This window comes from Colossoma macropomum, unplaced genomic scaffold (assembly GCF_904425465.1).
Source record: "Colossoma macropomum unplaced genomic scaffold, Colossoma_macropomum, whole genome shotgun sequence".
In the NCBI taxonomy this organism is placed as follows: domain Eukaryota; kingdom Metazoa; phylum Chordata; class Actinopteri; order Characiformes; family Serrasalmidae; genus Colossoma; species Colossoma macropomum.
Window position 1 is genome coordinate 1,525,168 of NW_023495303.1, and position 14,630 is coordinate 1,539,797.

General features: G+C 40.2%; 1 protein-coding gene across 3 annotated transcripts in view; it reads left to right on the top strand.

Annotated features, from left to right (window-relative positions):
* Window positions 1-425: 425 nt before the first annotated feature.
* krt222 (keratin 222) overlaps window positions 426-14,630 on the top strand; it is a 30,671-nt gene continuing 16,466 nt past the window's right edge. Inside the window, exons 1-4 of one of the 3 annotated variants that reach the window (XM_036562059.1) lie at window positions 426-578; window positions 5,517-5,709; window positions 5,804-6,009; window positions 11,616-11,698. In XM_036562059.1, the coding sequence (XP_036417952.1) occupies window positions 5,812-6,009; window positions 11,616-11,698 (281 nt within the window). In that variant the 5' untranslated portion in view covers window positions 426-578; window positions 5,517-5,709; window positions 5,804-5,811. Of the gene's footprint in view, window positions 579-5,398; window positions 5,710-5,803; window positions 6,010-11,615; window positions 11,699-14,630 lie in introns of those variants that run through there. The other 2 variants (XM_036562057.1, XM_036562058.1) reach the window with 2 other exon arrangements.

Below are 14,630 nucleotides of genomic sequence, written 5' to 3' on the forward strand. Positions count from 1 at the left end.
AGCCCAAAACACTACCAGCCCACTGGGAATTCTCTCGACTCTCCCGGTTACCCACTCCAGCATTGCTTCAGGCTCAGTCCACCTTCCTGTAAAGCTTTATGAATTTCAAGAGATATTTATTTGGTCCAACCTCGCAACCGTAACCAGGAACCGATGCATAAGGTGGAGCACGGAGGCCAATTGAACTGAACTGAATTGAATTGTCTGTTTGCAGCAGTCATGGGCAAACCTAGAGGACCACCCTGGGCTATTAGCCATATTTTCCCGCAAACAGAAAGCGGCAGGCAGGTAGTCGCATGTCAGGGGCCCATTAGCTGCTTAAATTGCTCGGGACGGGCTGTCATGAGACTGAATTGTTGTTTGTCGTGGATGTCTTAGCGGAGCGAACAGGCTAGGCCACATTCTCCACCATCCCGGAGAGGGAACAGCCTTTTTTCAGGACAGGGTGGGTCTCTGTGAGACCAGGAGCAGTGTCGCAGAATTTCATCTTGGGATGCATGAGCAGCGCTGGAGAGAGATAGATCGACAAACAGATTGACAGATTAGATAGAGGGAGAGGCACAAGAGGGCGTGTTCTGGTAAGTGTCTCAATCTGGCAAGGCCCGCTTTCCTTTTTTTGTGTGTCAGTGTCCCTCTAACCTTTATTGCTGCGTGTTGGTGGGTGTGTGTGCGTCTTGCAGGTATAATACCTGGTGGATCAGTGCCGAGGTAGAATAAATATTGTGCACTTTTCAGCCTGTGCCAATGCAAACATGACGCTGATCGGTAGCATTAGAGCTCCTGACAACTGCGTTGCTTTGTTTTCCTCCATAGTCAGCCAGTCATGTAATTATATTGCAGCGAAAGACAATCGGGCACTTCACACGGCTTTAGGACTTGATAACATATTGTTACAGCGAAAGTGAATTCACGTCACTGACTTTGTTTCAGTCATGTTTTCTTGCTGTAATTGTATGTTAGGTGTCAACAAGAAAAATGTTCTGTGAGAAACTTTTCAGAACTTTGGTCCGCTCTCCTGACCTTATTCTCAAAAACGTGTTCTATAATACAAGACTAAAAACAGTAAAGGTAAAGCCAAACAGTAGAAATAAAGCCAAACAGTAGAAATAAAGCCAAACAGTAGAAGTAAAGCCAAAAAAAGAAGTGACGTGTAGCATAGCAGCTAAAACCACAGTCGCATTCCAATATCAAATGTCACTAGCATATAAGTTAACACCACTAAAACCAGTAGGAACCAACAACTAGATATTATCGCTACAAAACCTGAACTGATATATGTTAGAACGCTACTCAGTGATCACAAAAATAGCTTAGCCACAGCTTTACAAATAACATTAAAGTAAAAATAACAACAACATCATAAACAAATATTATTAAGGGGCATTCAAGCCCCAAACTAGAGCTTAATATGGTATTTGTTATGCTAGTACAGTATTCTGTAGCATTATATCTCTCAATATATTTCTATATTTGAAAGAATTCACAATTTTATATCATTTTCAGGGAGGCACGGTGGCACAGTGGGTAGCGCTGTTGCCTCACAGCAAGAATGGCCTGGGTTCAATTCCCGGCCGGGTGACCAGGGACATTTCTGTGTGGAGTTTGCCTGTTCTCCCCGTGTCTGTGTGGGTTTCCTCTGGGTACTCCGGTTTCCTCCCACAGTCCAAAAACATGCAATCAGGCTGATTGGACATGCTAAATTGCCCCTAGGTGTGAATGTGTATGTCTGTCTGTCTGCCCTGCGATGGACTGGCGACCTGTCCAGGGTGTATCCTGCCTTCCGCCCAATGACAGCTGGGATATGCTCCAGCACCCCACTGCGACCCAGAAGGATAAGCGGTTTAGATGATGGATGGATATCATTTTCATATTGTTGTTCTCACTACAATACCCAGCATGCATTACATAAATACAGCATACAACTGCTGGAAATCCCTGTGGTGTCTATTAATCATAGATATACATTTCTAGATGCCGCGTTGTCTGTTGTTCTCTATCTGAGGCTATACGTCTGAGCGTCCGCCATGTTGGAGAGGTCAAGATCCGCTTGTGAACAAATTCACTTGTACTGAGAGACGAAGAGTCTCAGGATTAAATCAGCCACAACTTCCTTATTACTCAACCGATTTTCACCAAATCTGTTTAGTTATAATCCTCAGACACAGATTAATCCAGGCTGCACGGATCTGCTCTCGGTAGCTTTTATTACTTTAATAACTGATCGGGCTAATTAGCTGTCCAGACCAGCAGGAAAGTATTCAGTCTGAACCTGACGATAAAAACTGAGTTTATCGTGAAACATAATCACACACACATCAGCAGATCCATCAATGAGTGAATCACTTCTAATCTTAAAACGCATAGAAATAAAATAAACCCCCAAAACACAGTAAGAAGGACGAAGCTGAAGTTGGGCTTCCTATTCACCAGCTTCTTGTTCAAGTTTTCCGTTCCACCTTAAATGGTGCAGCAGTCACTTTCTGGTGCCTGAAGCTGCACCATTTAAGGTGGAACAGGAAAATTCAAACAAGAAGCTGGCGAGTAAGAAGCTACTTCAGCTTCGTGTAAGAAGGTCTAACGTTAATCTGTTATGAACATCTACATGGATTAAGGAATGCTGTAACTTACCAAGCTACAAAGCTTTAAGCATCACTGTAAATAAATAACTACTACATAAAGTTAAGATCCTGAATAGACTATTAAATGAAACAAGCTTCATATAAAACCAGAGGAAAAACAATCACATCAACAGGTTCTCTGGGCTTCACCAACCACACGACCATATCTATACAAACATCACACAAACAATACACATCACACAGACATGAGTGTGGATCACTGCGTTCCCTCCGTTACATAATCCTGTCCCACTTTCTGAGTCAATATTCTTGAAATAGTGTAATTTTGGATAGTATCTTTCTTAAACCGCTGCTCTGTAATGATACTGCACAGATTATTGCAGTTAAAATTGCAGAAAAATATGTTTTTTTGTCTTCAAAATATGTCCTCAGCCTTTACACATAACTGTGGGGATGAGCTCTTCTGTGGTGCTTGGAATTCTAGATAATTGATTTAAAATCCAGTATTGTTAAATTGATGGATCAAGAAGGTGTAATTGTTAAAATAACATTGTTTTATTTTAAAATATAAATAAATTGTAACCCTAACGTGGTTTTTAACTGTAATATATCTGTAAACGCTAGGGACACAGAAATGGACGTTTCTGTAGAATGACCCCTAGAATGACTCCTTATAACTTCATTGTGAATGGTGGGGCTCACCTGCCGCCGGCTGATTAGTGTGTAGATGTGTAAGTTTGTTTGTTCTTGTGACATCACAAAAACAGTGAATTCATAACAGGCCTGTTTGTGTGGTTTAATTTCCTTATGTGGACTGTATGGACCTGCATGAGCAGTACATCCTTTAACTGTAACAATGTTAATATGCTATATCAAACTATTCTATTTAAAAAAGCAAAGATGGGCCCTTTAAGATTAGTAAGTGAATAATAAGCCCAGTGTTTGAAGGGTTAAAGGGTTAGAGGTGGATTTTGAAGCATGCTGTGTTTTTCTCACGGTGCCCTGAAGGCCTGCATGTTCTTGCGCCTCCATTCTGCACCCAAAGAAGCAGTGAATTTATTGAAAATATAATTATGAGATACTGTATGACATTGCTCATAAAATTATTCACACTGATTATTGGATTACAGAGTGCTTGCGCACACACACAGTCATACACACAGTACCAGAGGCTGTAAAACACGTACAGTGACACCATCTAATTACAGCACAGTCACAGCACAGTCATAGGTTGTATCCTTGTATACAGTCAGTCACTGAGAGCTGGACTTTGACCTTGTTGAGTCACTGCTTTGAGTGTGTGTGTGTGTGTGTGTGTGTGTGTGTGTGAGTGCATGCTTGTGCGTGTTTGCACCCACCAGCACATAATGATAATAATGACTATAATAACTATAATACTTATAATACTAATACTACTACTAGCACTACTACTACTAATTATAATAAAAAAATAATAATAAAAAAAAATAATAATAATAATCAGTGGAGAGCCTATAAAGCTAGGCCTTAAGTTTAACCATATACACCTAAAACAAGGAAAGAACACCTGCACGATTTCTGCTAATTTCTGTTAGCAACCCTATTAGTATGTATAACAACTACCTGGAACACTACTTAGATCATGACTCATGACACATGATGTCAGTGATGTATCTAGAACTTCCAGAAGGACTAGAGTGATGTTTTTGGTCATTGGTCATCCACTGAAAATAAACCATGTTTGGTTGATTCCTCTGTCACTTCCTAATTATGTTGGTAGTAAGTCTAATTTGTAAGGCCTTCAGTCCAGCTTCTGAAGCCCTAACCAATGGGAGAGCTCGCTTGGCTGTATCTACTTAAATACCACTGAGTAAACAATCCTGATTGGATAATCTTCTGTTGATTGTATTAAGACTTCAAAGCTTTTGTTTCACAATTCACAACAAGCATGATATGTACAGTATATAAAATTGTGATAAAATTGTAAACCTGTATTTTCTAGTTCCCAGAGGATTCCTAATTGGTAATAACAAGACGAATAAAAATAAAAATGACGTTTATATGTCTAAAGACTCAAAGTTGATTTACGATAGCCAAAAACCACAAACACACACATACAGTTGTATCAGTTGTATGCAAATGTTTCTGCGGCCTTGATTAAATTACCTGTTTTTGTTGAAGTGAAAATAAGTGAACATTGCGTAATATCATAAAAAGATTCCCTAGAAATCTCCGTAACAGAATGCTTATGACTGTCCATCCACATTAAAAAACCAAGATGCTGCTGTGATGTATTCCACCACAGAAGCTCGAGAATACTTGTCAATAGACATGCATCAGAAACGCCGCCGACTTCTCTGGGCTCAAGCTCATCTGAAATGAGTGTATTGTGGTCTGGCAAGTTAACCTTTCAGATTGTTTATGGAAATAACATTGTGTTCTCTGGGCCAAAGAAGAAAAGCACCATCCAGACTGTTAACAGCATCAAGTTTAAAAGCCAGGGTCTGCCAAAAAACAACAACAAAGGCCCTGTATTATACAGCTGTAGACTTGATAATGAAAGAATGGCCAAAACCTCCACTTTCAAAACTGGATCAAAAAAAAATCAATAAGGTAAAACATCAAATATGTGTTTTTGTAGTGTTTTAATTCAATACAGGTCAAACAGTTCACACTTTACTAATCACTGTTTTTGGTTTTTATTAGCATTTCATGCACTGTGATGTTTATATAATACTTTGCTTAAAAAGTCATAAAGGTTGTTTTATAGTAGGCAAAAAAACACATTGTCTTTTATCTCTATGTGTGTGTGTGTGTGTGTGTGTGTGTGTGTGTGTGTGTGTGGCTGTGTGTGCGTGTGTGTGTGTGTGCGTGTGTGGCTGTGTGTGAATTCTGCTGTATAATCCCGGATCACTGAGTACAATAGCATGAGTTAAACTCGTGATGTAAACTACGTAGGTGCCTGCTCTCCTGACCACAAAGGATTTTTGGCTCTCTGTCACTGACCAGCACCAGCGATCTGACCAGCGGACTCGCTCTGGCCTCCAGGACCCGAGAGAGACCTGCTGTAACTCGTCCCACCTGCACTCCAGCCATATCCCTCCACGAGATTTCTTCATGTTCTCCAGCTAAACATTTGCTAAGTAAACAGGTCAGTGAGCCGGAGCTGGGAGTGGCCTGGACAGGGGTGCGTCCAGCGCTGAGTCAGAATGTGACCAATGTGTTTTGGGTTTTGTGGTGCACAGGGGGCCCTATGGAGGACCGAGAGGAGCCACAGGAGGCCCTGAGGGGTCTGAACGACCGGCTGAGGGGCTTCCTGCAGCATGTGGCGCAGCTGCAGCGCGACAACCAGATGCTGCAGGAGAGGATAGTGGAGTTTGGACGCAGAAGTGGTCAGCATGAGCAGGAGTGGAGCGCGAGGGAGAGGACAGTGGGGCAGCTACGGGAGCAGGTGGGAGTGACCACACACACACACACATTTACACACACATATACACATATATCGCTGCTGTCAGACCAAAACCTTGGATCTCCAAAAATGGTAACTTTACAGGAGAAGGAAAAAACATACTTTACTTTTAATGTAAGTCAATGGAACCAGACGTCTTTCCAAGTCATTTTGGGTCATTTGTTTTGGTCCATTCATGATGAAATTTACACACAATATAAAGGACAGTAGGTTTTTTCAAATTATGTCAAAAACTGAAAAACATGGTTTTGGTCCGAAAGCAGCGATATGTGAAAAAGTCAGAGAGCACCCTTCATTTTTTTCCCAGTCAAAACAACCATTAAGTACAATTTATTCATTTTTCAGGAGATAATTCTAATGAGATTAGATATAAGATAATCCACTTGCACAAGGAAGTGAAAAAACAGTAGCTTCCAAAATGTGTCTCCTAACAACCACCTGGAAGACCTGGTCGACCCCAAAACTGCCCCCATCAGATAAACAGCACTTAAAGCTTTCATCTTTGAGAGAGAGGAAAAAATCAAGCTGCTTCAGATCTGAAAACATCCACAGGTGTTTCTGTCCATCCTTCCACTGTGAGAAGACAACTCAGCGCTATGGGTCTGAAAGGATGTGTAGCCGTCGAGAAGAACCTCACTGAGAAAAGGAGACGGACACATCAAACAAAGAAGCTGAACGATGGACTGACCACCCCAGAGTCCAGACCTCAACATCACTGAATGTGTTTGGTTACTTCAGAAAATCATCAACCAGCTTCTAAGACTGAACTTTGGAGGTGTGTCTGCAGATTCTTTGAGGAACTGAAAGTGAGTCTGAAAGGGAAGTCGTGAAAGGAAAGGAAGCTGGAATAAAGATAATGGACAAACTAAACACTGAAACATGAATAAATTGTATGTTTTGACTGTAAATTGAATAAAAGACTCAGACTTTTTCGCAGTACAGTACAGACCCACACTGTACACACACAAGCATATAAATACCCACGCCTACGCGCGCAAACACAAACGCACGGACACACATTCACGTACAAATACACACAGAAGCCTGTCATCACTTTGATCTTGTGCACACATCCCCTCCCCATGCAGACACACACGTACACACCCGTTAATATACACACACACACACCTACAGCCGCCACAACAACCTTCTCTTTTCACGCTACAGAGTGATGTTAGTGCATGATTACATCACAACTGGCAGAACAGGTGCTGGATTAAAGGCAAATGTTCCCAGTGATGGTTTATTTTTAATACATTTGACTGTTATACAAAATTTCTGTGTAACTCAGTGTTTGAGGTGTAAACAGAGTGATTCAGAGTGGTTTGGTGTGAAATGGTTCAGATGTCTTTACAGTGGTGGTGATAGGAACCAGGTGTTGCCATGACTACAACACAAATATAGCCATTTTATTTACTATCCAAAACCACCAGTGAACCGACACGAGTCTTCTGAGTTTCATATGGAATGTTGATGATGGAAAATAGTGGAAAATCTGAAATAAAAAGTTTTCTTTGGGGACTATTTTGCCTCACAGCGCCCTGCATATCATGTATCCCTCCACCATGAATGGATTTTAAGGCCAAAATCTTTACAAAACTATCATAAAACAGTGTCTCGGGCATCAGGCAGCATATTTATAACCATTTTATGTAACTTACAGCTTTCTGTGAGGGAGCTTTTAGAGGTGGACGTCTGGTTCCTATCACCACCACTGTGAACAGTTCTGTTTCTCTAAAATGGAGCATTTCAAACAAACCACTCAGAATGACTTTGTTTACATCTTACACATTTATAATGCAGATTTTTTTTTTTTAAATTGGTGGAATTCCCCTTCAAGAACTTAATAACTGTATACCAGAGTGAGTTCTGAACTTGCAATGTGATTGGCTGAGAGGCCAAGTATCACTCCGCCTCATTTGCCTATGACATAGCAACGACAACCAGCCATTAACAAAGTAAGATTAAACTTGGTTAAACATGGTTAAACCAGCCAAACATGGATAAGAAGGAAATGATACGGGGGGAAATGAGCTGTCTGAGCCCTCCACTCATTTTTATAAGAACGTCCTTAAGGCCTCAGCGGACTTCTTGCGGAGACGACGTTCGTCTGGCTTCAGTGAACAATATGACGTAATTGTGGAGTAAACGAACATCCGCAGACGTCATCTAGAGGTTTCGTTCACCGTGTTGCGCACATGGCAGCTTGTTAATTAGCTGATGAGCTGATGAGGCAGTGTGCTGAAGTCTGCAGTGTTTTGGCCCGCGAGGACTGGAGCCTGACGCTCTAGCTTAAACATGGATATCAGAAACTTGCAATGATGTTCAGGTGACATATTGCTGCAGTATTTGTTGAAAGCCTGCCTCTGGATATTACTGGAGGAGCCTGTTAGCCCGCTAGCCTGTTATCTGCTGAGCTGTTTAGCCTTATCTGCTGAAGGCAGAATGTCGCAGTTGTCGGAAGAAAACCTCATATATCCATTTTTCAGTTTTTGACATAATTTGAAAATACTTTCAAATTACCTTTACATTGTATGTAAAAATCATGATGAATGGATCAAAACAAACGTCCCAAAATGACTTTCATTAAAAGTCAAGCTTGTTTTTTCCTTCTCCTGTAAAGTTACCATTTTGGAGATCCAAGGTTTTGTTCTGAGCGGTGATCGTGTACAGTTCTGGCCAAAAGTTTTGAGACTGACACAAATTTTGGTTTTCAAAAAGTTTGCTGCTTTAGTTTATATGTTGGCAATTTGCATTAACTCTAGACTGTTGTGAAGAGTGATCAGGTGAATTGCAATTAATTGCCATGAAAATCAACATTTCAGCCACAAAATGACCTGCTAACATCATCCCAGTGATCTCGTTAGCTCAGGAGAAAGTGCTAACGAGGACAAGGCAGCTGATATCACTCTGTCATGCTGATTGAATTAGCCTGGTTGCTTTAAAAGGGGGGTGCTGCTTGAAATCATTGTCTTCTTCTGTTAACCATGGTTTCCTCCAAGGAAACGTGCAGTCATCATTGCTCTGCATCAAAAGGGCTTCACAGGCTGGAACATTGCTGCTTGTAAGACTGTACCTAAATCAACCATCTATCGGACCATCAAGAACTTCAGGGAGAGAGGGTCAGCTGCGGAGAAGGTATCAAGGGGCCCGAGAAAGTCCAGCAAGCAACTGTAAAGCATCTGGAGACCATTCTTGTGTGGGGTTGCTTCTCATCCAAAGGAATGGTCTCACTCACAATTTTGCACTGCCATGAGTAAAGAATGGTATCAAAACATCCTCCAAGAGCAACTTCTCTCAGTGATCCAGGAGCAATTTGGTGATGAACGATGCTTTTTCCAGCGTGACGGAGAACCACGTCACAAGGCAAAGGTGATAACTAAGTGGCTCGGTGAACAAAACTTTGAAATTTTGGGTCCAGAGCCAGGAAGCACCCCAGATCTCAATCTGACTGAGAACCTGTGGTCAATTCTCAAAAAGCAGGTGGACAAAAACACGGAAATTGTGATGAGCTCTGATTAGGCAAGAATGGGTTGCCATGAGTGAGGATTTGGTCTAAAAGCTGATGTCCAGCATGCCAGGGGGGGCGAATTGCAGAAGAAGGGTCAACATTGTAAATATTGAATCTTTGCATAAACTTGATGTATTTGTCAATAAAAGTTGACAAACGTATGAAATGCTCCTGATTGTACTTCAGTATACCATAAAAAAATATCTGACAAAAATATCTGAAAACACTGAAGCAGCAAACTTTTTGAAAACCAACATTTGTGTCAGTCTCAAAACTTTTGGCCCTGACTGTAAACCAGATACCACTTCACATCAAACTGCTCTGAATGGCTTTGTTTACATCTCTACCTTTGAATTATGCTGGAATTTTGAAAAAGTGCCCCTGGTTTAAAAGCACGTATAGAAACTCCTTTGGCCCAAAGGTGGTTTAAACACCTGAAAGGTTAGAATGCTAATGAGTGCTGACAGTGTGAGAAAATGTGTGGCCTTTGGCATTAATCTCAAAGTAGGCCTTTTTCCAGCTTTTCCTTTAATTTCGCAGTTTTAGCAAAGCAAAAATGGCAGCAGTTAAAAAGATTTCTATTCAATATGTTACATTTTTTGCAAACCGGCAAAGAAAACATGCTCATTTATCAAAATCATTTTTTTTCGCTCAGACAAGATGAGACACGACGAACCCCTTTGACAAACACACCCTGTTTTCGGTTTGCATAAGATTTACAAACACGTGAAGATTCTCCAAGCTCCAGAAACGACCAAAGCATTTTTACATCTTCTGTTATTGCAGGGGCGGAAAATTCCAGACCTGGCACCCACACTGAGAATGAACTTCCTTCATCTGTGGTGTTTTTTCTTCCCATAAATCACACCCTGTTAATCAAAAGTGAAAATGCAAGGTACACTGACAGTAAAACGTCTGTACACGATTCAGTTCGCATGATTGAATGTATGTTTTTATATAATCTTCAAAACACATTAAGATCCAAAATTTATGCTTTATGCTTCAAATCATTCAACCCATACGAGGCCCACACATAACTTCCTCACTGTCATTTTTAAACCACAGCTGAAAACACTCCTTTTTAATCAAGCTTACAGTTGACAATATACATTTGTGTTCATTCATTTTATCTATTTTAATTTATTCTTTTTTATTTTATCCATTCTTGTAAATATGATTCTTTATTTACATTGTTTATATTTTTTACTTGCCTTTATTTCTTTTTTTAAGCGCTTTATACTTTTATTTGTATGACCATCCCTGTTTAAGGCTCTTTGATTGAGTGGTTGTCTGCTATTGTTGCTTTGATCTTATGCACCTTAATTTTGAATTATTATTAAAATAGGCCCTTTTTTTGTTATGACTTTTTGTTGCTGCTTTTTTATTATGTATTTGATCTACTTTTTTTACTCTTACTTCTTCTGTTATTACTGTAAAGCACTTTGAGCTACATTTTTATGCAAAAAGTTATTATTATAATATTAGTAATGTTCTAATGATGCTCAACATTTCATTGTAGACACTGAATAATTCATAACAGCTGCTGAATAATTCATAGTAGATACTGACAAAACCATAGTAGCTACTGAATAATTAATAGTAGATACTAAATAATCCATAGCAGATATTGAGTAATTCATAGTAGTTACTAAATAGTTTATAGTAGATGCTGAATAATTCATAATAGATACTGAATAATTCATAGTAGATACTGAAGAATTCATATTAGCTACTGAATAATTCATAGTAGATGCTGAATAATTCATAGTAGTTACTGAATAATTCATAGTAGATGCTGAATAATTCATAGTAGATGCCGAATCATTCATATTAGATACTGAATAGTTCATCATGAATACTGAATAATTCATCGTAGATGCTGAATAGTTCATCATAGATACTAAATAATTCATACTAGATACGGAACAAGCCCAGAGTAAATGCAACATTTTTAAATTAGTTATATATATTATGCAATAGGATCGAGAGATAAGGGAGTTTGCTTTTCCACTCACTGTCCACCTAATTAGAAACACATCTGTATCTCTAATGACATTTCTTGTATTTTTATTCACAGATTAGCCAATTGCTAATAGAAAACGCTGAGTTGGCTCTGCGCACAGAAAACACCAAATCCAGGGTTTCTTGCCTCCAGAGCAGGTGCGTTTCTCTGAACACAGACAAAACACATAGAACACAGACACAACACTCAGAACACAGACAAAACATTCAGAACACAGACACAACACTCAGAACACAGACACAATACTCAGAACACAGACACAACACTCAGAACACAGACAAAACACTCAGAACAGACACAACACACAGAACACAGACAAAACACTCAGAACACAGACACAACACACAGAACACAGACAAAACACACAGAAAACAGACACAACACTCAGAACACAGACACAACACTCAGAACAGACAAAACACACAGAACACAGACAAAACACACAGAACACAGACACAACACTCAGAACAGACAAAACACTCAGAACACAGACAAAACACACAGAACACAGACACAACACTCAGAACAGACAAAACACTCAGAACACAGACAAAACACAAAGAACACAGACAAAACACTCAGAACACAGACACAACACACAGAACACAGACAAAACACAAAGAACACAGACAAAACACTCAGAACACAGACACAACACTCAGAACAGACAAAACACTCAGAACACAGACAAAACACACAGAACACAGACAAAACACTCAGAACACAGACAAAACACACAGAACACAGACAAAACACTCAGAACACAGACAAAACACACAGAACACAGACACAACACTCAGAACACAGACAAAACACTCAGAACAGACAAAACACACAGAACACAGACAAAACACAGAACACAGACACAACACTCAGAACAGAGACAAAACACACAGAACACAGACAAAACACAGAACACAGACACAACACTCAGAACAGAGACAAAACACACAGAACACAGACAAAACACACAGAGCACAGACACGACACTCAGAACACAGACAAAACACACAGAACACAGACTAAACACTCAGAACAGACACAACACTCAGAACACAGACAAAACACACAGAACACAGACAAAACACTCAGAACACAGACACAACACTCAGAACACAGACAAAACACTCAGAACACAGACACAACACTCAGAACAGACAAAACACACAGAACACAGACAAAACACACAGAACACAGACAAAACACTCAGAACACAGACAAAACACACAGAAAACAGACAAAACACTCAGAACACGGACAAAACACTCAGAACACAGACAAAACACTCAGAACACAGACACAACACTCAGAACAGACAAAACACACAGAGCACAGACAAAACACTCAGAACACAGACACAACACACAGAACACAGACACAACACACAGAACACAGACACAACACTCAGAACAGACAAAACACACAGACAAAACACAGAACACAGACACAACACTCAGAACAGACAAAACACACAGAACACAGACAACACACACAGAACACAGACACAACACTCAGAACACAGACAAAACACACAGAACACAGACACAACACTCAGAACAGACAAAACACACAGAACACAGACAAAACACTCAGAACACAGACACAACACTCAGAACACAGACAAAACACACAGAACACAGACAAAACACACAGAAAACAGACACAACACTCAGAACACAGACAAAATACACAGAACACAGACACAACACTCAGAACACAGACAAAACACTCAAAACACAGACAAAACACACAGAACACAGACACAACACACAGAACACAGACACAACACTCAGAACACAGACAAAACACTCAGAACACAGACACAACACTCAGAACAGACAAAACACACAGAACACAGACAAAACACACAGAACACAGAGACAACACTCAGAACAGACAAAACAAAGAATACAGACAAAACACACAGAACACAGACAAAACACTCAGAACAGACAAAACACTCAGAACACAGACACAACACTCAGAACAGACAAAACACTCAGAACACAGACACAACACACAGAACACAGACAAAACACTCAGAACACAGACAAAACACTCAGAACACAGACAAAACACTCAGAACAGACAAAACACTCAGAACACAGACAAAACACTCAGAACACAGACAAAACACACAGAGCACAGACAAAACACTCAGAACACAGACACAACACACAGAGCACAGACACAACACTCAGAACACAGACACAACACAAAACACACAGAACACAGACAAAACACTCAGAACACAGACAAAACACTCAGAAAACAGACAAAACACTCAGAACACAGACACAACACTCAGAACAGACAAAACACACAGAACACAGACAAAACACTCAGAACACAGACACAACACTCAGAACAGACAAAACACACAGACAAAACACATAACACAGACACAACACTCAGAACACAGACACAACACTCAGAACAGACAAAACACACAGAACACAGACAACACACACAGAACACAGACACAACACTCAGAACACAGACAAAACACACAGAACACAGACACAACACTCAGAACAGACAAAACACACAGAACACAGACAAAACACTCAGAACACAGACACAACACTCAGAACACAGACAAAACACACAGAACACAGACAAAACACACAGAAAACAGACACAACACTCAGAACACAGACACAACACTCAGAACACAGACAAAACACACAGAACACAGACAAAACACTCAGAACACAGACACAACACTCAAAACACAGACAAAACACACAGAACACAGACAAAACACTCAGAACACAGACACAACACTCAGAACACAGACAAATCACACAGAACACAGACACAACACTCAGAACAGACAAAACACACAGAACACAGACAAAACACTCAGAACACAGACACAACACTCAGAACAGACAAAACACTCAGAACACAGACAAAACACTCAGAACACAGACACAACACACAGAACACAGACACAACACTCAGAACACAGACACAACACACAGAGCACAGACACAACACTCAGAACACAGACACAGCACTCAGAACACAGACACAACACACAAAACACACAGAGCACAGACAAAA